This window comes from Lissotriton helveticus, chromosome 10 (assembly GCF_964261635.1).
Source record: "Lissotriton helveticus chromosome 10, aLisHel1.1, whole genome shotgun sequence".
In the NCBI taxonomy this organism is placed as follows: domain Eukaryota; kingdom Metazoa; phylum Chordata; class Amphibia; order Caudata; family Salamandridae; genus Lissotriton; species Lissotriton helveticus.
In genome coordinates, this window is record NC_136071.1 from 780665141 (window position 1) to 780689752 (window position 24612).

The window sequence follows — 24612 nt, forward strand, 5'->3', positions numbered from 1 at the left end:
CTGCAACTCTGGGCAATAGCTTGCTTAATTTCCACAACGGCCCTATCAGCGCCGGGGATGCCTGGCTTCACCTTGGGGGTGCCCAGGAGGGACCATCTCACAGGGAAAGCCAGGACGGGTTCCCCAGCGGTATACAGCGCCAGGATACTGCGTGATGGAGTAACAGTGCGCTTTACAAGTATACATTTACATATGTGTTTCTGTTTGTGTAGCCCAAATGTAGCTAGGAATCAGTAGGGTACTGAAGAAGTGGTATAGCAAAGGGTTGCTATTCATTTACAGAGAGGAAAGTGACAGACGCAATACTGTTGTGGGGGGGAGGGGTAGTATTCCTTGAAGATGTGAATGTTCAGCTTCTTTCTGAATTGCAGGAGAGTGTAGTAGGGGTTCGGATGTTGGTAAGAATGCTTTTCCAAATCATGGGCTCATAGACTTGGAAAGCCTTCCTCCACCTTCTTAATTTTTGCTTCCTGGCATGACACACTCCCTCTGAAGTGGTTAGTTTCTTGCCTCGGTGCATTGCGCTATTGCTCCTCAGTTCAATTTTTGACGAGACAGCTAGTCTTCAAAACGATGAAGTCCTGAAGGGGAAGCCAATGTTTTTTCTTCAGTGTTCAGGAATCTGAGGAGAAGGCAGGATGGGTACAAAAAAAAGGAACAAAGTGTAACAAGCAACGGTTCCTAGTTACAAAACCTCTGATTTGCAGGTGACATCATCTTTAGATGTTTAAAGTATTGATTATGCTTTTCATAATATATTTGGTTTTGTATCACACCTGTAGACCACAAAATACAGGAGGCAGGGAAACCTTTTTATTAATGTTATAATCGTGTACTAAGATTAATTAGTAAGAGACATTTGTGAGTTCTCACCACAACAGCATTTCCAATTATGCTATTTTCATAGATTTACATAGATTGCAAGTATTTGAAAGAGAACAATCCTACAAAACATTTAAAAGTAAGTGAAGGAAAGTGCCTTTATTTGCATTGTTCCCCCTCCCCCCTCCCAATACACGTTTTGCCTGATATCTGATGCACTTTGACTGAGTGTGCACTGGGTCCCTCCAATCATGTTCCAGATGCCTGTGTTCTTTCCCAAACATGTCCTTTGTTTTCACAATTGCCGGACTTCTGGCCCACCTGGAAGTCCCTTGTAAAAGGTACAAGTGGTACCATGGGCCTTGTGACCAGACGGTCTCTAAGGCTGCAGCATGTATTGTGCCACCCTCGGAGACCCCTCACCAAACACATACACACTGCCATTGCAGATTGTGTGTTTTGGTGCAGATGCAACCTAAGAGTCGACATGCTGCACATCCCTGTGCCAGAGGCACAGGTTAGTCACCCCTCTAGCATTCCTCACAACCCTAGGGCAGGGTGCACTATACCACCAGTGAGGGCATAGCTGCATGCGCAATATGCCTCTACAGTGTCTAAATCCATTCTTAGACATTGTAATTTAGGTATCAAACTTTTCAACACAATAAACCCACACTGAAGCCAGAGTTGGATATGTTGTAAAATGCAGTCCTAGAGCATCTTAGAGATGCTCCCTGAAAAATGACCAACTCTCTTGTGTCCAGCTGACTGGTCTCACCAGCCTGCCACACACAGACATGTTTCTGACCCCCTGAGGTGGGATCCCTTGTGCTCTCAGGAACAAAGGCTGCTTGGGGTGGAGGGGCTTCACACCTACTCCCAAGCAGGAACATCATTCTAGGAGGTGAGCCTAAAATGCCCCACGTTTGGCCGAAAGGTCGGCTGGAAAATTAGTAGTCAGGAGAGGTGTGTCCACTCTCTGCCAGTACCACCCCCAAGGTGCCCTGGACTGAGGTGACCCCCTCCTTAGAAAATACCCCATCTTGAATGAAAAGGTTCTAACCAATTAGGTTAGGGGATGCCTCCTCCCCAAGGGGAGGGAGACATACCAAGTGTGTAGTCACCCTTAAAGGCAAGTAGCCTATTGGCTACCAGCTGCCAGTACCTTTGACACCCCTAAACAATATTTAAGCACACCCCTGAACCTTGAGCCTCAGATTCCTGCAACCTACGAAGAAAAAGGAAATAGATAAATTATTGAAGAACACCTTGTGCAGCAAAGCTTGACAATGACAACTGACTTGACCCCAGCCTTACCGGCCTGTCTCCAGCTTGAAGAGCCTGCGAAGAAGAGGCCTGGCGTGTGGCCAGCAACTTCCAAGAACCCCAGGAAGACTGGCACTCTTCAACAAAGCAAACACAAGGAGATGATGGACGGAGTGCTTGAAACTTTTCAGACTCTCACCCCAAGTCACAGAACTTTTGTGAGCTAAAGAACGATGAAGGATTCAATCCAGCTCTGTGACTGGGGGTGAGTGTCTGAAAAGTTCAGCACTTCGTCCATCATCTCCTTGTGTTTGCTTTGTTTGCCCTAAGTTGGTAGGGTATGCCCACACGGAGTCCCTTGCTCACTTTGCCACTGGATTCATGCTAGCCTGGCTGACGAGGGGGGTTACCCAGAAACCGTTCCCACGATGCTTGTTTCTGCTTCAGGGAAGACATGGCTTGGCACTTCGGGCTGGACTGTTCCCATGAGGCCCAGATTCAAGACTTATGTCCATATAGCTGGCTCTGAACTGAGGTGGTGAAGTGAGCTAAAGAACGATGATGGATTCCGCCCAGATCTGTGACTGGGGGTGAGTGTCTGAAACGTTTCAGCGCTCCGTCCATCCTCTCCTTGTGTTTGCAGTCTTCAAGAAAGACCAGATCTCCCAGAGGACAGCGGCCCTGTCCAGAAAACTCAAAATTCAAGGACTCCAGACCCAAGCGGATTTGCAACCCCTCCCCACACTACACCTGACGCCCGTGGCCCAAGTCTGAGTGGCTCACCTGTCCAGCGATGTCTCCCCCTGTGATCCCGACCTTGGCTCTATTAGTGGCTAAGCTTTCCTGGACCCCACGAGGTCAACTGCAGCCTCAAGACGAAGGGTCCCCCTGACCGGCTCCGGTAAAGAAAATCCGACACCCAAAGGCATTCCTGTATCCTCAGCCCTCGACCTTGGGGAACCCGGCTTATGGTGCCCAGACCTTACCCTGCATCCCAACTGTCCTTCTGCTGGTTACCTTCATCCAGCTTCCTGGCCTGAGCCTGAAGCCACTTGTTTGACTGATATGCTTCATTTGTTTGCATTGGGCGCCTGACTCTGATTTGCACCCTACACCTGGGCCCTCCTGTGTCGCTGGTGGTGTAACTTTGGTGCTGCCTTGTGGTCCCCCTTGTGCTTGTTTTAACCCCCGGGGTCTATGCCCTGGAACCGCAGGTACCTGCCTGCAACCAGTCTCCATTAACTAACATAAGTCTCAGTGACCTCTGCACCCGGCCGCCCCAGTACCGCTGGTAGTGCAGTACCTATCTTAAACTGACCCTTGCACAGTGTTTGTCTAAACCCCAGAAGTCTGGAAGAGTAAGTTGTGTACTTACCTGCTAATGCATATAACTGTTTCCCTGGGAGGCGTGGCCAAGATGACGACCGGAGCAAACACTGCCTAGGGAGCTCAGAAGCCCTGGGCCTGCGCTGCCTCGATGTGGAGTGAGCCGGGAGGGTTGTGTGATAATCGAGGTGCCTGTCTAGGTGCTGAAGCGGCCGTCGACATCCTTCCCCTCGAGGACCTAAAAGAATAGAGGCTAAATGTGCATCCCCTCCCACCCCCAAACCCCGGCTGTGGAGTTTGCCCTCGTAAAGAGTGCGGACTGTGCTGCGAGTGGGCCTGGCCTGGTGGTTGAAACCGGGCCCTGACATGGCGAGATGCCGCGGATGGGGGCTACACCCTGGCCGCCTCGCTGGGAGGCGGATGCTGGCTGTTGCCGACAGTGAGAGGTGTGGAAGAGTGTGATCTCGTGGGTTGAGCGTCGGTGCCTCGCTGGAGTGGGTCCTGAAAAGGACAGTGATCATGCTTGCTGCGCTGTCATTGTACGGGAGGCTGCACATACGGGGAAACCGGCCGGGACTAGGGAGCTGAGCCCGAGGTGTCCTGGCGGTCCCGGTGTGTAGGGATGGCGAGGAGTTGAGTCAGAATAACCGACATTTCACAGTGTCCGCCGGGCTGCGGCACGGTTCCCTGACCTGTACAAATAGGTGGGGTGAAATCGATGAGTGGCCTCCGCGACCAGGTGGTGGGCTGTGCCATGGACCAGGACAGACCCCCATAGAACGGTATAACCGATGAAAATGGATCACTACCCCGCTCAGGGAGTGCCCCCAAAACTGGACCCGCTGCAGGTGGATATGGTGGGGGGAGGCACGGCGCAGTCGGAGCCCATAGGGGCCCAGATCCTCGCAGCGATTGAGGCTTCCAGTGTAACAGTTCAGGCCAAAACAGATGCGGTCTCACTGGATGTCGGACTGCTGCGTGCCGACCTCCGTACTGTCGCGGATCGCTCGCTGGCCACAGATCAGGCTATTGTTGAGACGCAGAAGGAAGTTGCCACACTAAAGGCAACACTAACTGCAATCATACAGGATGATGGCCCTGGATCGCCGGGTTGAGGATGCAGAGGGGCGCTCCCGTAGGTGTAATCTGGCCTTTGTTGGATTTCCAGAGGGAGTAGAAGGGAAAGAGCCTGAACTATTCCTGGAAAGGTGGATCAAGGAGGTATTCCCCATAGCTGAACTCTCCTCCATTTATATTGTGGAGTGGACGCACCAGGCGCTTGTGGCACCGCTGCCGCCGGTTGCCCAACCCAGGACACCAATAGCTAAGATCTTAAATTTTAGAGACCGGGATTGTATCCTCAAAGCGGCCAGGTGTGATGGAGACCTTGGTTTTGGAAACAAAAAAAATCTACATATTCCCAGACTACACCTGTTTGGTTCAGCAGCAGAGAACATCCTTTATTGGGGTGAAACAAAAGTTGCATGCCATGATCCTCCAGTACAATCTCCTTTATCCGGCAAAGCTGAAGGTTCTCCATGATGATCGAGCTCACTTTTTCACGGCCCTGGAGGCTGTGTGGGACTGGTTAGAGGTCCATGGAGGCAAGAGGACTCTGCCTAGGGGGAGAGAGATGGGGAGAACCTCAACTAATTCCAAAAGGGAAAGAGCAATAGCTGAAATCCAAAATCCAGGAAGATCTCCAGGTCAATGCAAAGAGTGTTTGTATGAGGGGATGGATCCCTGGATTTGGAACAAACTGATTCTAGTGCGTGGGCAGAAGGTCTCCCAGGATAAATCAAGTGACCCAACAGGCGGAACGAGAGGCCTCCAAGGCGCTGGTGGAGGAGGTGCTGGCCATGGGTTCTGGGGCAAGCACGGGAGATATTGTCAAGGACATTCTTTAGCTAGGAGGATCCTGAGAGACTGGTGGATGGAGGCAGCTGACGCGAGAGGACCGATTTAACAAAATGATTTGCAGGAGTCGTGCCATAGACAATGGCATCCTTTCTGAACAATGAACCGTGTTTTGGTGGAGTTAGCCTCCTCCACCCTATAGCTGGACGAATGGACTCATATGGTCATCGGTATCACATGGGCTGACAGCGCCCCTCTCTTCATTCCATTTTCTTTTCAACTCCTTCTACATTGTTGGTTCTTGCTTTGTCTTCTTAGTCCTATTCTTTTCTAGCCTTATTTCGTAATTGGATTATCATGTTTTCCTGAAAGGTAACCGGTGTGAGTGGGCAGAGTTGATAGCGCAAAGAGTGGGTGTGTGTGACTACCATGGTCAGGGGGGCGTTGCTGACGGACACATAGCGAGTCTGGGAAGTGCACTGTCCCTGGACTGGCAGAAGATATATACTGGATGTCTTAATGAGGAGCATGTGTAGGTAGACAGAGGTATAAAGTGTATGAGGAGTGTAAGTGTGCTGCTGCTCCTGTTATGAAGTTTTCACGACAGAACAGATGAGGTATGCTTGTTGATAATGTTCAAGGGTAGGGATTGGAGGTTTGGGACTGTGGTTACAAGGGGATACACTTTTTGTTATCACTATGTTATGTTATGTTATTTTATTTTTATATAGTGCAAATTACCACTGGTCTCTAAGCGCTTCAGAGAAGGAGCAGGGCACTGCATGACTGCAGGGCGGAGGATTAAACAGATGTCAGTGTTTCTCTAAACAGGTGGGTTTTAGCAGCTTTCTAAAGGGGAGCAGAGCTGGTTCCTTGCGCAAGGACTCTGGTAGATCATTCCAGATCCGTGGCAGGAGGACCGAAAACGCTGTGCCCCCTTTTGTCTTAAGATTGTATCTGGAGGAGGCTAATCTGCAGGTCTCTGAAGAACGCAGAGCCCGTCCCGGCACGTCCTTTTGTACTGTCTTTTATATATTTAGGCGCATCTCCATGTAAGGCCTTATGGGCTATACACAGACTCTTAAAGTGCACCCGCTGTTCAATAGGCAGCCAGTGCAGTTTATGAAGCAAGGGGGTGGCTCGCGTTCGCCTAGGGAGGCTAAAAATTACCTGGCTGCATCATTTTGTACAACCTGAAGTCTCCTCCGTAGCTTCTGTGGGATGTGTAAATAAAGGGCATTCCCATAGTCCAGCCGGGAGATGACCGTAGCTGAGACAATTGATTGTAGGACAGAGGTGGAGAGGAGGGGAACAAGTTTCCGTAATTGCCTAAGTAGGCCCATGCAGATACCTACCACTGCCGATACCTGGCTAGACATCGACAGATCAGAATCGATCTTCAAGCCCAGGCTCTTTACTACTGGTACTGGGGTTGGTGCCACTTCTAGTTCTAAGGGCCAGAACAGTTCACACCAAGGGCTATTTTGAGCTGGAATAATAAGCACCTCGGTTTTGTCCGGGTTGATTTTTAGCGAATTGGCTGCCATCCAATTGACAGTGAACCTGAGAATATTTCTCACTGATTCTTGTGCCTGGCTGGTGTGATTTAAGACGGACCAGGAGTTGGGTGTCAACAGTGTAGTTAAAGACCTGGCAATCTCTGCCTGTGAGCGCCTCCACCAAGGGCTGCAGATAGATATTAAAGAGGAGTGGCGACAAAGCAGAGCCCTGGGGAACTCCACAGGTCAGGGAGCCCAAAGTTGACACCTGGTCCCCCATTTGGACTTTCTGGGTACGGTTGGTCAGGAAGGATCTTAGCCACTGAAGTGCTTGCCCCTTTATGCCTAAATTCGACAAACGGCTCAGCAAGATGTCGTGGCTGACCGTGTCGAATGCTGCTGACAGATCTAACAGTATCGGAGCACTCGGATGATTATTATCGGCTCTGATTCTAAGCTCGTCCAAAACCGACACCATCACCAGCTCAGTACTATGATGTGTCCTGAAGCCCGCTTGACTAGAGTGGAGCAGATGGTGATCATCTAAATATTTTGAGAGGGATTTCAGGACATGTTGTTCCAGTACTTTAGCAAGAAAAGGGAGCTGTGAGATGGGCCTATAGTTTTTTAAGGCTGACGCATCTGCCCCTGGTTTTTTCAATAGGGGAGTGACCCTTGCTTCCTTCAACATTGCTGGTAGATAGCCCAGATCTAAAGACTCGTTGAGTAATGCCAGGGCCTGCTTTTTCACTCCCGGCAGGGCCATTTGAAAAAGGCCCGGCGGGCAAGGGTCCATTCGCGAGCCTGATTTAATCCGTTTGGCCTCTGTAGCTAAGGTGGCCTGCTCAAGTTTTGGGAAGCTAGCCAGCTGGCTACTCAGGCACGGGGGCATTCTGGTCCAGGAGACTGGGATCCACGGGGTTTGCGGTCATTTCTGAGACAATATCCCGAACCTTTTGAAGGAAAAACCCCTGGAAGCTATCACAGGTCGGCAAGTCTCCCATGGTGTTTTTGTCCCCTTTTTGGCTCAGTTCCTTCAGTATTGCGAAGATCTCTTTTTGTTTATTTCCCGCCGAGCTAATCCTAGCTTCATAGGATGCTGCCTTCTTACCTAGGATAGCTGATTTATACGTGCCAAGGAGAGTTCTATAAGTTATTAAATCTAATGGATCATACCTAAGTCTCCATCTCCTCTCAGCTTGATGAAGGATTTGCTTTTTTTCCCGTAAGGACTCCTCGTACCAAGGGGCTCCTTTCCCTTTATCTCTAATCCTTTCTTTCCGTTCAGGAGCCAAGGAATCAATGGCCTGAAGTAATCGGGAGAACAGGGCTGCACATTTGTGTCCAGGTTATCCTCACTTAGCACAGAGACAGGGATAGAGTGGAGTAAAGCGACTAAGGAGTCTGCCTCGACGTTCTTCCATAGTCTAACTTTCCTCCACAGAGGTGGTGGCCGCAGGAGTGGGCTATCCATGGGGACCCAACATCTCAACAGCGCATGGTCCGACCAGGCACAAGGACTGATATCGGTTATCTGTGCCTGTGGTTTAGAAGGCCAAATTAGTTCTAGCGTATGCCCTTTAATATGAGTAGGTCTGTTTACCAGTTGCACCATTTCCATAGAGTTCTTGTTTGACTCAAATAGAGATTCCGCAGGTTCTCTATGCGTCCTGTCCCAATGATAGTTAAAGTCCCCCACTACTAGGAGGTGTTTATATCTGGAGCATAGATCAGACAAAAGTTCCAGAAACTCTCATTAAAGTCAGGGGTGGGTCTGGGGGGACGATATGCTACCATAAGTATAAAGCAGGATGATTTCAGATTTTTTTTTATCGCCAGGATATCAGTGCTTTCAGTTATCCGCAAGTATTTTAGTAACTGGGAGGCTCTTTTTGAACAGAACCGCTACTCCCCCCTCCCCTGCAGTCTCCTGGCCTATTATGTCAGACCGCATCAAAGTCAGCAGGCAGGGCTGCCACCATGTCAGGAGTAGAGGTGTCCCCCAGCCACATCTCAGTGAGTGCCAAGACATCGATGTTGCCCTCTTGTAATAGGGAAAACACTTGGAGGTGGTGTTTCTGCAAGGAGCGCGTATTAAGGACCGCTACCTTCAGACCGTTTCCAATGGGGGCTCGGGGCTACCCCGAAGTCCTCCGGGCCCCCTCCCTCTCCCCCTCTACAATGTCTACCCGATTGTGGGGGAAGGAGGTGTATGTTCGAATTATTCAGTTCATGGGACTCGCCAGCAACGATGATGGCATTGTGCAGCACATACGCAAAATAGACAAGCCAAACTTGTTTGTGAAGCTTTATAGAATACAAATATATTTGAGGTGATGGGGCATTCAGCTTGCTATGTTACAGGAGACACACCTGCTTGACACAGACATAGAATGACCATAAGAAGTGGACAGGGCAGCTTTTCGCATCTACATACTCTACCTATTCTGGGGGGTGGCCATATGGGTAGACCCACAGTTTCCATTTAAACTACGTAAATACGAGGCGGATGTGGAGGGCAGTTATGTCATAGTACATGGTAAGCGCAATGGTGTTGAGGCGTGCCTGGTGAATATCTATGCCCCTAACACAGATGACAGTGATGTTTTCAATAATATAGAGAGTCTGCTTCTCCCATACATTGGGACGACATTGATATGGGTAAGCGATTTTAATTGCCTGCTCGACGGCTTATTGGATAGGTACTTGCCAAACAACACACTAAACGGCACATGCCAACTGCCTTGGGTGAGGGGATGAGCATGCTCCACTATGTAGACATTTGAGCGACACAAGGTTGTACTTGTTACACACCGACCCATAAGGCATATAGTAGACTCAACCGTTTCTTGCTCTCTTGGGAGGTGTGTGGTGTGGTGTGGTAATGAAGACTGAAATGTTAGGCCGTTTTTTTGTCGAACCATGCTCTGGTGTTGTTGGAGTGGGTACCTGAGAGAATTAGACTGAGGGTTCCACTGTGGTGATCACAACCAGCCATACTACGCGACCTGGTATTCAGAGAGGGACTCGGGGAGGTCGTTGCAGGTTACTTCGCCACAAACTGATCAACTACTGGGACCAGGAGTACAGAAGGGGACGCTTTCAAAGTGGTTACTAGAGGGGACTGCTTGTCCAGAGTGGGGGGCACCATCTTACCTGGAAGCTTGCAATGTTGTTACATTTACTTTTCTCACTTTACTTTTCTATCAGTTTACAATGTGCAAAGCACCTCATAGTCTTACTCTGTACCCCACTTTCTCCTCATCTGCCCGATGGAAAACAGGGTGGAATCTGTGCATGTGCGCATTGTGGAATAAGGGAGGAGCTGCAGCAGTTGCAGCGACTCAAAACTTATTTGAAGAAAGATTGTAATGTTCGAGCACAACACTAGATACAGAAGTGTACAGAACATTTGAGTCCACAGCACTACACGCTATTGAACAGATGCTTACAGGGTAAGTAATGTTTTTGTTCAAATGCATTTTAGATTAAATGTTTGGGCAAATGGAGAGGTTTGAGAAGCAGTCTTATTGTCATTAACCTGGAAGCATCCTTCACATATGTTCTTTTTCACAGTGGACTGTAGTGATGCTTAACTCTTAGATTATTGGTTTGACAACATCCTGATGTTTGTATTTTATTTTAATTAAAGGTAGTGTATTTATATCAGACCCAAATAACGTCCGTTTGTTTTTCTTTAGTTTATATTAAATTGCATATTCTGTCGTATTTTAGGTGAATCTGTGCCAGTTGAAGAACAATTTGATAAAGAAAAAGCCAATCTAGAAGCCCTTGTTGTCGATAACATGGTTATCAATGACAAACCAGCAGCCACAACAACAATTGGAGTTAATTTTACTGATGCAGAGAGAAGAAAGTGTGAGGAAGAAGTTTCTAAGTTGTATAAACAGCTTGATGACAAGGTATGGTTAATTTTTTTTCTCTTTAAAAATTCTGTCTTGTAAAATCTATTTTTCTCTTGAATATGTTCTTTGTTGGATATCAGTTGTGGTTGATTGTGACTTAAGATGGTCGCCACTTTGGAGTTGTGAGCATGTTCACTCACTGAACCATAGCATAATGTACAAATCTAAGGCTCCATTCCCCATGTATGCATTTTTAGTATTGACAGAAGATAGTTTTTGTGTGTTTTGTAATTGTTCCCTGCCTTTAGAGAATTTCCATGTGTCCTTTGTGTTCATTAAATTACTGAAAATGCAGAACTTTGCTGGTTTTGAAGTCTGATCTATTTCAAACAGTACTACAGCTGGGCATTATTTAAAATACATACTACTTCACCTTTTGAACAATCCCCAGGTGTCGGACTGGATCCAGAAACTTTTCAGCTGTACCTCTGTGTGCTAGTAGGTGGCATTGTGTGGCTATGCACCAACACTGTTCTGCTCCGGCAGTTTTGCAGAACCGCCTATAGGCACCGCTTATGTGCCCTTCTGTCCTTTCCTTTCTTTTAACTCCACCTGACGCAAAGCCAGAGCTACCTCTGGTCTTTTCACAAAACTCTTACCTTCTACAAATTGTTTAAATATCCAATGTGCAAGGACAAATGTAACCTCCCAAGACCATCGGGTTTAAACCTTGTAGGGACTGTTGCAAGGAAATGCCTGTGAATGGTTTCCCATCAGGTTTGCCTGGGGTCGTAACACTACTCCAAGGCCTGCAGTGACTGTGCCTTGATGAATCCCAAAACTGTCCGGAACAGTGAGGGTGAAGACTCTCTGAAATGGCCGGTCAAAGTCAAAATGAAGCTCCCGTTCCTGCTCCCTTGATGTAGGAAAGTGCCCCTTTTTAACATGGTCCCACAAATTTTGCCTGGTATTTGATGCACTTTTGTTAGAAAGTGCACAGGGTTCCTGCTAACCAACTACCCAGTGCTAGGTCATTTTCCCTAAAACTGTACAATTGTTCCCCCAATTGGCAATACCTTTAGCACCCCTGTAAATCCCTAGTAAATGTAACCCAGGTGCCTAAGGCGAGGCTACTAAAGAGGATCTCCAAGGGCTGCAGTATGTTTTTGTGCCACACTAAGGCACCCCTCACCTAACTCATGCAGACTGCCATTGCAGGTTGCGTGTCTTGGTGCAGACAAAGTGAAAATACTGCCATGCCTTCAGACACAACATGCAGTATAGATAAGTCACCGGTACAGCAGGCCTTACAGCCCTAAGGCAGGTTGCACTATTTATTATAAGGTTTTGTATAGCACAAACATGACCCTGAAGGGTGTCAGAGCGCTTCACATTTTGGAAGGAAAGACATAGTACAGGAAAAATGGCAAAGGAGGTAGCAGAGAATATCATATTTAGCTAGTACCATAATGTAACAAGATGAGCACAAACAATATTTCATAGGGTATAACAGACAACCCTGAGCTTTAGAATTGTTAGTCCAAAAAGAGTGTAGTCAGAGGGACATTGAGAAAACGGACGAGCCATGATAATTAAAGCCAAGAACTTGTTCATACTACATTTGTGGACATAAATGCATGGCCCCTTCTCACCACGCAGTAGCAGCGTGAGAGGCTTGATTGCCAGCGTAAAAAGGAGGGGGGAAAGGGGCAACCTTGACGAGTACCTCTACCCACCTTTCACAAGTCAGAGTTCATCCCCCACCTGTATTCGAATAGAGGGCTCCGTGTATAAAAGGTGGATCCATGTGCAAAAAATGTGGCCATACCCTATACCACGTAATACCAACATTAGATATCCCCACTCCACAGTATGGAGCTACTTTTCACGGTCAAGGGAGTCCAATGCCATCTCCCCCTTCAAGGTGCTATGTAACACAAGGGCCAACCTCCGTAGATTATAAGTGGTGCTACGGGCGGCATGAATCCTCACTGTTCTTCATGCACCAATTCACAAATTAACCTCTGTAGCCTGATTTTGAGATCTGTGTTGAGAATGGTGATGGCCCTGTAAAATGAGGGGGTCCGATGAGTCACCCCCTGGCTTAAGCATTAGGCACACAATTACTTAATGTATAGTTGGTGGAAGAAGACCCTTTTCCTTTGCTTCCCTAAATAACTCAAGCAATTTGTCCTTTAGGAGAGCAGAGTAGGTATGATAAAATTCCGTCATGAGCACATCATCCAATGGGGCCTTGGATCTATTGAGCACCTTCAGGGCAACACCCACTTCTCTTCCAGGGCATGGAATGGCTCAAAGACGTAATACCTTTGCAGTGAAGGAGTGTCTGCGCTCCATCGAGGAGAGATGGAAGGACAACATACTGCAAGGTACATCTTTCCACCGAAATAAAAAGTCAATTCATAAGTCTGTAGCACACCCACTTGTAGTCTGTGCAACCGACTTGAAAAAGCAGCTTCCAAAAACTGCCAAGCGTAACAGGGAGTCAACCTATGTATGCAAGCATGCAATCCACTGGAAGGCTCATGTTCCAAAAGCAATAATCAATTATATTGTAATTCTGTTAGGTCCACCCATCAGCCGTGGGAGTGCAACTCACTGAAAGGCATCCTTTAAAAACCATCAATGGTGTGATTCCTGGTCGCCTGTGCCAGATGCTCTAATTAATGCACTGATAACATCTGACATGAAGATGTCCGGAATTTGACAAGTGAAATGTTTTTTCTCCAGTATTGGGGTGTCTTTTATAGATTCATATGCTTGAATATTCCCCGTCGTCAGAGTGCCACGGTAAATAAAATAGCAATAATATACTAAGTATATATATAAACATAAATACATATATATATATATAATCAGAAGAAAAAACCTGAAATGGGTATAGAAAAAGGCATAACCAGCCTACCCATAATTCTACATAGGAATGCATGGGAAAGGAAAAAACCATATGGAGCCTATCCTTGTCATTATGTTGGTCCGAATTGCAGCCAATCAGGCGACAGCAACCCTCTAGAACCTTCTCCTCAGAGCTCAGCACCTCAGATTTTCTACCGCACGTCAAGTGTAAGGGAGTCTTCCTGAGCTCTGCTCAGTTTTCTCTACTCTTCTGCTTTTTGCCTGGTTTTCAACATGTCTTCAAGTAAGAAATCCCTCTTCAGAGCTTGTTCTTGATGTGGAAAGCTTCGACTTTATTCAGAGGATCCACACAGTAAGTGTATTTACTGTCTTTACCCGGACCATGAAGTGGGAAGTTGTAAGTTCTGTAGAACTTTCTCCACTAAGACTTTGAAAGATAGGGAAGGCCGTTTACTCCTCTGGCTTCAGAGACTAAAAGACAAGGAGCATGTACTTTCTGATGCTGAAAGCCTCATGTCTGGCCATTCCCAAGCAGCCTCTAAAAGAAGTAGTGTGCAGGAGTTGCCTTCTCCATTTATGAAAAAGAAGAAAATGTCTTTCTTTGGCCCCTGCGGTGTCTTCACCTCTCCCTACTACTTCTGGGCCCACGAGACCTGGCTCTCAGGCTACTGCTGCGACTTCTACAGGTTTTTCTGTGAGGAAAACTGTTGCTCAGTCGACGACAGTGTCGACTACAGTTCCGTCAACGAGATTGGCGGTCTCTGGTACGTTGACGACGGTGGTCACGACGACGCTGGCTTCTGGATCGTCAACAGATTTTCCGTCGACGTCGTCGCCGATGAAGGTGATCCTCAGTTCAAAGACTGTGTCGTCAGTCATTCCAATTTCATCGTCGAAGAAAATTCCGTCGACGGTGATGTAGATCTAAATCACCGTCGACGAAAAGTGTGAAGATGCTAGCTTCGTCGACGCCTTCGACGAGTGTTCCGTCGACCACGGCCCCGTCGACGAAGAAAAAACCTTTGCCGTCGATGAAGGTCCTGCCGACGGCTACGACGACGAAGGTTCCTTCTACGACTCCATTGCCGTCGACGGCTGCCTCATCGACGATGTCAGTCGACGACGTTTTCGACGACAAAAACCAAGAAGTCTTCGTCGTCGTCGATGCTGACGATGGCACCATCAACAGGATCATTGCCGTCGACGATGGAGTCTCCAACTGTGGTAAAGGCAACTACGATGCCATCTGCTTTGCCTCTCTTCCTTTGCTGCCACTGTCTTCCACCGGGTCCGCGAAGGATGACACTTCTCACATGGGTCATAAGATTCCAAGTGCTCAACTTGCACTCCCTGGTGATACACTGCCTCCCTCACCTTTGTTTGCCACGGACTCAGACCAGGAGTCTGAAGTGGATGTGCATGAGTCTTTCACTGACGCTCAAAGTCCATCTGATTTAATTATAAAATGCCAAGAGTTCAGCAATGATGAGGAGGAACAATATGGCCAAGATGAAGAAGTGCCTGTTCAAATTCCGACTGCGACGTTACCTTTGTCGCTCATCTCTAACCTACAGAATATGATAGACGACTATAACAGACGTTTCCCTCCATCGCCACAGGTGTCTACTGTTCCTTCCGTCTTAGCACCTACGGTGGAGCCGTCAGCTGCTCCTTTCGTGCCTCAACCACCTGCAGTTACTCAGAGACATACATACATTCAAGTACACGCTACTGTGTATCCGGATGATGAGGAGGAGAACCCACCTGATCGAGAAGATGGGGGAGGTTACGGATGTGGATGCTGATGATAATATGGCGGAGTGGGCTGACTATCGGGCTCAAACACCGTCCCCATCTCAAGTGCCACAAGGGGATTCTCCTCAAGTAGATATTGCAAGTTTTCATCAGCTAATGGACAGAGCAGCTCAACGTTTTATGCTGCCACGAGTCCAAACAGAGGAGGATTGTTTCCTCTATGATTTTAAAAGTCAGCCATTCAAGCAGATTCATACGGTTCCTATTATTGATTTCATCTGGGCGGAAGGAGAAAAATTGATGAAAACACCAAATTCCTTGCCTGCCCAATTGCCAAGATTGGAAAAGAAGTATAAGGCGCCTGTAGGAACCCCAGCGTGCCTCATTGGCCAGCCGAAACCGGATTCGGTTGTTACACAGGCAGCCCAGCGGGGATCCCGGAATCCTGCTTCCACTATCACAGCGCCACCAGACCGTGAGGGCCGTCGCCTTGATGCGATAGGCCGCAAGTTCTCCACGATGTCATCCACCACAGTGGATGACATCGTGGTGGATGCGATGGCCATTTTGGGTCGTTATGACCGGCAGATATGGGCAGACATGGCCGCTTATGTGGCTATGCTTCCGGATGCTTCCAAGACGAAGGCGTTACAACTTCTCCGGAAGGCGAAAGAACGTCAGAAGAACTGATTGATTGTGCAGTTGATGTGGCCTGCACTGGTTTCCGACACCTTGCGGGAGCTGCTGTCTTACGAAGATAAGGCTGGTTGCGCTCCACCTCCTTCCGTCAGGAAGTTCAAGCAAAGATTCTGGATATGCCCTATGATGGCGAATCACTCTTTGGGGCACACATTGATGAGGCGCTACAGTCCATTAAAAAGGACAAGGAAACGGCACGTGCCTTTGGAACCCTGCAATTTAAAAAGCAGCCCTTTCGGGGTGCTCGAGGACGAGGCACCAACTCTAATTTTCGAGGAGGCAGCAACCAATATCGCCCCTATAATCAAAACAACCAGCGTTACTCCTATAATCGACAACAGTCGTCTCGCCAACAGCCAGCCAAAACCTATAGAGGGAAGTCCACTTACAGAGGATCTTCCAATAAACGACAATGACTTGCCTTTAACTCTACAAATTGAAGGTCGAATCTCTGTTTGGTTCTCAATGGTCCTCCATCACCACGGACCGTTGGGTGCTAGACATTGTGGAAAAGGGCCGTGCTTTGGAATTCGTCGAAATCCCTCCTCCAACTCCACCTTCCGGACCGCCTCCTCCGCACCTCAAGGAACTTTTCCATCAGGTTCGCCTTCTGATTCAGAAGGGTGCAGTGGAGGTAGTGCCAAAGTCTCAAAGGGGGAAGGAGTTTTATTCCCGTTTTTTCCTAATCGTCAAGAAGAACGGGGAATGGCGGCCAATATTGGACTTAGCGCTCAATCAATATCTCAAGAATCAATCCTTCCGCATGCTAACGCTTACAGAAATCTTGCGTTTGCTTTCAGTCGGAGATTTCATGGCTACTATCGACCTCCGAGACGCCTGCTTCCATGTCCAAATACTCCCAGGTCATCGGAAGTTCCTACGATTCCAGGTGGGGCAACGGCATTTCCAGTTCAGAGTACTGCCATTTGGCCTCCGTTCCGCCCCTCGAGTCTTTACCAAGATATTGGCTCCAGTCATGGCTTTTCTTCACCTTCAAGGTGTCCAGATATTCCCATATCTCGACGATTGCCTCCTGAAGTCGCAGTCCCGTTCACAACTGCTGCGCCATACCTCCCTATGTCAGAGGGTGTTTCGCTCCTTGGGTCTGTCTCTCAACCTGGAAAAGTCCCAATTACACCCTGCAACTTGCAAGGATTTCCTAGGGGCCCCGTTAGATACCACGCTAGCAAAGGCGTTTGTATCCCTGGAACGTCAACAACGGATTCTTCGTCTAGTGTTTCTTCTACTGTCAAAACAGTACGTTTCAGTTCGACTGCTGAAGTCATTTCTAGGGATGGCGTCATCGTGCATCGCACTCATCCCACATTGCAGACTACGGACACGTCCTATTCAAGAAGAATTAGACGGACAGTGGCGTCAGGTCACCGGATCCTTCAACGATCTGATTTCTGTCACGAATCGGATGAAAGCAGCGCTCAAATGGTGGACACAGCCATTGCATGTTGCAGCAGGGATGTCGTTCCTATCAGACACTCCCGATCTTACACTCACAACGGATGCACCTCTGGAGGGATGGGGGGGCGCACCTCCAGGACCTGTCCATAAAAGGAAAATGGACGCTACATCAAAAAGCTTTACAAAAGAGGGTGGTGATGGACGGAGCATCTGAACCAATCAAACACTCACACCCAGTCAAAAGATCTGGGTTTGATCCATCACCGTTCTTTAGCCCAGTCTGCCACCCCAGTTCAGACATGGCCATATGCAAATCAGTCTGACCCTGTGCCTCATGGGAACAGTCCAGCCCGAACTGCCAAGCCATGCCTTCCCTGGACCGGAAACAAGCTTCCGAGGACCGGTTTCTGGCATTACAGCCGTCTGCCGGTCCAGGGAAGACATGGCTTGGCAGTTCGGGCTGGACTGTTCCCATAAGGCACAGGGTCAGACTGATTTGCATATAGCCCTGTCTGAACTGGGGTGGCTGAGTGAACTAAAGAATGGTGATGGATTAAACCCAGATCAGTTGACTGGGGGTGAGTGTTTGATTTGTTCAAACGCTCCGTCCATCATCCCCTTTTGTATCGCGACATCAGAAAGCTTGGCACATCAACAAATTGGAGCTCATGGCCATTTTTAAAGCGCTCAAGTCGTTTCAACCCGTGCTGCAAGGAGAGTCTGTCCTTATACAAACAGACAACACAACCTGCATGCACTACATAAACAAGCAGGGCGGAACAAAATCTCCGGCACTGTCTCGCCTGGCACAGGCAATTTGGGACTGGTCACTCAAGCACCAAAATCACGATCACCGCAGTTCATTTTCCAGGGTTGTCCAACCTCCTGGCGGATTCCCGGAGCAGATCCCGATCATCAACCCACGAGTGGGAGCTACATCAACCAACACTCGACATGATCTTTCGTCACTGGGGGCGCCCAACGCTGGATCTCTTTGCGATGCCGGAGAACCGGAAATGCCCAGCTTACGCAAGTTGGCATCCCCACAAAGGGTCACAGGGCAATGCCCTTTTGATGAACTGGTCAAATCTGTTTGCTTACGCCTTTCCTCCAATCCCTCTAGTGCCTCGGGTACTTTGGAAGATACGGAGAGAACCCTGCCACATCCTTCTCATTGCTCCCAGGTGGCCACGACAGGCATGGTTCTCGGAGTTGCTCCTTCTGTTCCAGTGCGAGCCCATCCTTCTTCATCCTCGGATGGATCTTCTTTCCATGGACAGGTGTTTCCTCTACCATCCGGATCCCTCTTCTCTGAGCTTATCAGCCTGGAACCTGAACACTGTGAATTTGCACATCTGACCATTCCTCAAGAATGTCGAGACATCCTTGCTCAGGCCAGAGCTCCTTCAACTATAAAAACTTACAAGTTGAAATGGAAACTTTTTGCCATTGGTGTGCTGCTGCAGGTGTGCATCCCTTGCGTGCAACGCCTGCACAGCTCCTCCCTTTCTTCTTCCAATTGGCTCAGTCAGGATTGTCTCATGCGACTTTAAGAGTTTTTCTGGCGGCAATTTCACGTTTCTGCCACGATGGCTCCACCTCCCTCTGTTCGTCTAGGATCATACGCCAATTTTTCAAGGGACTAATTCGTAAATTTCCACCAATTCGGCGCCCTCTTCCTGCGTGGCGCCTCAACATTGTTTTGGCACAATTAATGAATGCACCGTTTGAACCAATACATAGATCTGACCTCAAGTACATCACCTGGAAGGTGGCTCTTCTTCTTGCATTGACGTCTTCGCGTTGAGTGAGTGACATTCATGCATTTACGATCAAACCACCATTTCTTCAGTTTCAGTCGGTTTGTGTGCTGCTACGCACTAACCCTACTTTTCTTCCTAAAGTACCTTCAGATTTCCACAATAATGAACCTGTTATTCTGAAGACTTTCTTTGCTAACCCGCAGTCTCCTGCGGAGCAACGCTTGCACTTCTTAGACATTAAACGGTGTTTGAAGTTCTACATCAGCAGAACGGCCCAGTTCCGCAAATCTGACCAACTCTTTGTAGCTTATGGACGTTTTCACAAGGGACGTCCTGTTACTAAACCTACGATAGCCCGTAGGGTGTCTTCCGCTATTGCTTTCTGCCATCAAAAGGCAGGCAAACCTTTGCAATCTTCGGTGAGGGCCCATTCTACCAGATCAATGGCGTCCTCTACTGCACTGTTTGCCGGTGTCCCGTTGCATCAGATCTGCAGAGCAGCCACGTGGTCCAGCAGGCACACGTTCACGAAACACTACTGTCTGGGTGCCATGAATGAAGGGGATACCGCAGTAGGACAGGCTGTGCTTCGCAATCTTTTTCAATAAGGTGAGCCTCTGTTCTACCCTCCTCCTATTAGTTTCCAAGTATTTATTGACTGTTTGATATATATATGTGCTCCATACATATGATTTTCAGTCTTTTATTATGCATTGTAACTATGGAAACTTTCTTTGGTACTGACTGCTATTGAATCTATGAAAGACACCCCAATACTGGAGAAGAACAATTGTTACTTACCTGTAAACAGGTGGTTCTCCAGTATTGGTGTCTTTCATAGATTCACATGCGACCCTCCCTCCTCCCCTCAGAGGCTCTCTTCTCCTCACAGACTCTTTGGTCACTCTTGTGCTCGAAAATCTGAGGTGCTGAGCTCTGAGGAGAAGGTTCTAGAGGGTTGCTGTCGCCTGATTGGCTGCAATTCGGACCAACATAATGACAAGGATAGGCTGCATATGGTTTTAGGTTTCGCCTGGCGAACAGCTGCGCAGTAGCGTTTCGTGCAGGCGAAATCTTTTGAGAATAGTATGTGGTGGCTGTCCCGCCTCTGTCTTCCATTGTGATAAGTTTTAACGGGGTTAACCCTAAAAACTATCTGACCTGGGTCAGTTAATCAGGTACGTATAAAGGGGTCAGAGTATATTTCTTTTCAAAGCATCAAATGTCACATATAAACATAACGTATCTCAAATCATAGCCAGTCCATTGATATAGTGCATATTTTATTTTAGCACATAGAACGGAAACTTAGCATCAATCAATAAGTTCCGGAAATCCTTAGGTCAGAAAAGTTTGTAACAAACATATAGATCAATTCAATGAATCAAAAAAAAAACTTGTAGATAAATATCTAGATCAATTAATTGGAAACAAATCATATGTATAACTTGTATCAGTCATGGGTTATAACATATTATTTACATAGTTGTATATCAACGCGCTCTCGGTGAAAAAGGAAAGGAGGTAGTTAGGTGGGATAGGTGTGATAGGATAAGTGTGGGGACTGGGTAAAGGTGTTGTGACCATAACACAATCACAGTAATATTCAGTAAAACCTTTACAGTCTGATTTAGATCAGTAGTTCCAAATTGCTTTTTTACATAGGATTAGTTTTATTACATATATTTTCTCCTATGCGTAGAGAAAAGGTGTGGTCTTGTCTACGTTTCGACCCCTTCTGGTGTAAGGGTTAGTTGAAACCTCATTCTGGGGTCTTCATCAGGACATAGAACAGGAGCGCTTTACGTCTGGCCATCCAGTGGCCGTTAAGGTAGGACCATCCTAGGTTCCTATGGTAGAGGATATAACTGGGACGTAGTAACCATCCAGTCGCGGTTTTTAGTTGTTTTCAAATCTCTTTCTTGTGTGCAAAGACAGCCGTCCGGATGCACAGGAGGTCACACTACCCCGGTGTTTCTATTTGTCACCAAGTAATGCAGGCAAACATCTCACACGATCAGCTCACTGCCAGTGAAAACAACTAAAAACCGCGACTGGATGGTTACTACGTCCCAGTTATATCCTCTACCATAGGAACCTAGGATGGTCCTACCTTAACGGCCACTGGATGGCCAGACGTAAAGCGCTCCTGTTCTATGTCCTGATGAAGACCCCAGAATAAGGTTTCAACTAACCCTTACACCAGAAGGGGTCGAAACGTAGACAAGACCACACCTTTTCTCTACGCATAGGAGAAAATATATGTAAAAAAACTAATCCTATGTAAAGGAGCAATTTGGAACTACTGATCTAAATCAGACTGTAAAGGTTTTACTGAATATTACTGTGATTGTGTTATGGTCACAACACCTTTACCCAGTCCCCACACTTATCCCATCACACCTATCCCACCTAACTACCTCCTTTCCTTTTTCACCGATAGCGCGTTGATATACATATGTAAATAATATGTTATAACCCATGACTGATACAAGTTATACATATGATTTGTTTCCAATTAATTGATCTAGATATTTATCTACAAGTTTTTTTTGATTCATTGAATTGATCTATATGTTTTTTATAAACTTTTCTGACCTAAGGATTTCCGGAACTTATTGATTGATGCTAAGTTTCCGTTCTACTATGTGCTAAAATAAAATATGCACTATATCAATGGACTGGCTATGATTTGAGATACGTTATGTTTATATGTGACATTTGATGCTTTGAAAAGAAATATACTCTGACCCCTTTATACGTATCTGTCTTCCATTGGCTAGCTCCATAAATGGAGGCTAGCCATTGGAAGAGAGAGGCGTCCGTCATTGTGCGAGGCGATTCGTGGGCGTTCCGTACATTTTTTCCCTCTCCGCCCCCTTGCGATCGTCATTGCGGCGGTGGGCGGATGTTGTTTTTTTTTTTTTTGCCAAGGTTTGTTTTTGGCATTCCTCCGAAGATGGCGCCAGAAGAACAAGCTGGCCAAGGGCTCCCGGCTCCATCGGGCCCTGGCCTTCCTGGAGGATGAGGAGAAGTCGGTGAAGCTCCGCATCTCCACAGCGGAGCTGCCCCCCTGGGTAAGTCGGTGCCTCACGGTCTTACCTGGGGCCTGTGACATCAGAGCGCAATTTGTTTTGAGCCTGGGTGGCAAAGCGACGTCTTCTGCAGGGCGAGACGGGAAGGCGGGGCAAGGGTTGGAGGGGTGACATTGTTACTTGATGCAGGTGATGTCAGTCGTTTAGTGCGTGCTTTGATGTGAGACGAAATCATTGTGTAACTCTTTCTTTTGAATGAGACACAACAAGCGTATGACAGAAGTACATGTCACTCTTCTGCGTAAGTCAGCTACACTGCATGTGAGAGAGTGTGTGATGCGTCACAGTACTTCATATTGTACGTATTTGCATAGTATTAGGATGTGGTGTGTGAATGTGGGGAGATATGGCAAAGGACGTATTTGGGGAAATTGGCACAGTGATACATTGGTGTGCTTATTATGTTCTTTCTCGAGAAAGAGCCCTTCCGAACAACAAGTACATACATACAAGTACGGAGACAAGAAAGAGAGACGGAGCAAAAAGAAGGGAAGGGACGAAGATGGGGAGAAAAGGAGAAAGTGGGCAGAAGGTGAGGTGGGGAGCTAGAAGGGGGAAGGAAGGGAGAGAATCGGGTGCTAGAAAAACTCGAGGAAGATTACTTCATATAATTTTTTACATATTATTTTATTTTAATTGTAACAAATCTTTCTGTGAGGTATGTGGGTGTTCCTGTTTTGCAAGGAGTTGGTTGGTGTATACGAAGTCTTACACTTGCGTCAGTCTAAATATTATTTCCCCGTGGGCTGGAGCCTTGGGCCGCTTTGAATCCCGGGAGCGCCTCTGAAGCCGCTCTCACTTTCACCGAGGTTAATTGCAACAGCCACAGGGAGGCTTCAATGGAGAAGGCGGGAGGGTGAAGGTGGAGAGAAAGCGCTCAGAAATGGAGAAGAGAAGGAGAGAGAGAGGATGGGTTGTTGGAAAGAGAGAGATTACGCGAAGAATCGAAGGGAGCGGGGCTGGTTGGACCGTGTTTGCCAGTTCCCATGTCCAGCCCTGATTACACATGCTGCGTATGGTTTAAACAGTGGTGTTGATGCAAAATGTACTGGTCTGTTACGTTCTTTTCTTTTAAGTCAAGGTGGTGTTGGTTTGGCTGGACAACCACTGCTTTATTTCTAAAACTTTTTTAAAAATCGGAAATCCAAGCACAAATTATTGTTGTTGGTTCGAATTGCTGCAAATTAGCTATCAACAAGAATACGAGTTAAAAAGTAACACCGTGAATATATAAGAGCAATCCGTGGCGGACGTCAAAAGACCTGGGCAGTCCAGCGCGACGGGTGCTCCGCTTTGAAGGTGGACAGCCCGGGCCTCAGGGTTGGTCAGCAAAACGCGCTTCCAACCCGGAGGTCCCGGACTGGAATATTCGTGCACGAAATTTACCGTCACAAGGTAGGGCTACACTGGCTGTGTATTCACAAGCAATATTATTAATAATAATCGATATCATTCAATCAATATTGTTTATACTGCTGTCGTCAAATTGTTTTCCCATTGAATTCTACTTTTCCGCCCCCCAGTACAGCGTCTTCAGGCTCCACGCTTTGCGAACCAAGAACTTGTAACCCACAATTAAAAAGAAAGCCAAGCGGGTGCAATAGAAACACGTCTCCCCTCAAAGATATGGAAAAAAACCCGTAGCGCCTTACAGGTCCAGTGAGGCTGTGTTTTGGTGGCGGGCCACAGACCTGTCTGTCAGGAGCCCCGCGCTTAGTTCCCACCGCTCTCTGTGCGTGGATCAGTCGTGATATAATAGGGTAGAAGCGGGCGGGGGAATCAGGCGTTGTAAGTCTCAAACACATGTCAGCTGCAGGCCGGTGCGGTGCCCTGCCCGCCCGCCACAAAATCTGCCTTCATCACTTCATCGCTTTAATTCGCTCCCCACTCCACCCAAAACCAGAGAGGTGCGTCTGCGGAATCTTCACCCTACTGTTTTTCTGTAGGGTCAGACTACGACAATAAGTTTAATGTGCAAAATAATAAGCGGAGGGTCGTTAACACCCCTACTCTCCCGTGGTTGGCAGCGGGGAAATGATTCTTTGAGGTGACAGAGGCGTGAGCAGGGTGTGTGGCGCCCTCTCAACACCCAGTGTCTTTTCTGTTGGGTGTTGGGTGTGCCCAGAAGTACCATCCACAGGGCCGCGCTTGCCCTGTGATGATGTCACTGTTTCCGAACCCTGAATGGGGAGCTCCGTGTCTGCCTGCCGTTGCCTAGACGTTTTTTGTGTGAGTGAAATTTGGAGGGGTGGGGGGGGGGCATATTCATTAAAAGACTCGCTCCCCTGTCATTTCCATGGCCTCTGGGCCGGGGCGCTCACCTAGCCTTTGATCTGCGGCGCAGCCGCCCGCAGACTCCCAAATCCTTCTC

At 47.7% G+C, this 24612-nt stretch overlaps 1 protein-coding gene across 2 annotated transcripts in view; it reads left to right on the plus strand.

Annotated features, from left to right (window-relative positions):
• KIF5B (kinesin family member 5B) overlaps positions 1 to 24612 on the plus strand; it is a 795256-nt gene that overhangs the window by 307962 nt on the left and 462682 nt on the right. For both annotated transcript variants that reach the window (XM_078663342.1, XM_078663343.1), the window contains exon 12: positions 10506 to 10693. In XM_078663342.1, coding sequence (XP_078519468.1) covers positions 10506 to 10693 — 188 coding nt within the window. The remainder of the gene's footprint in view (positions 1 to 10505; positions 10694 to 24612) is intronic.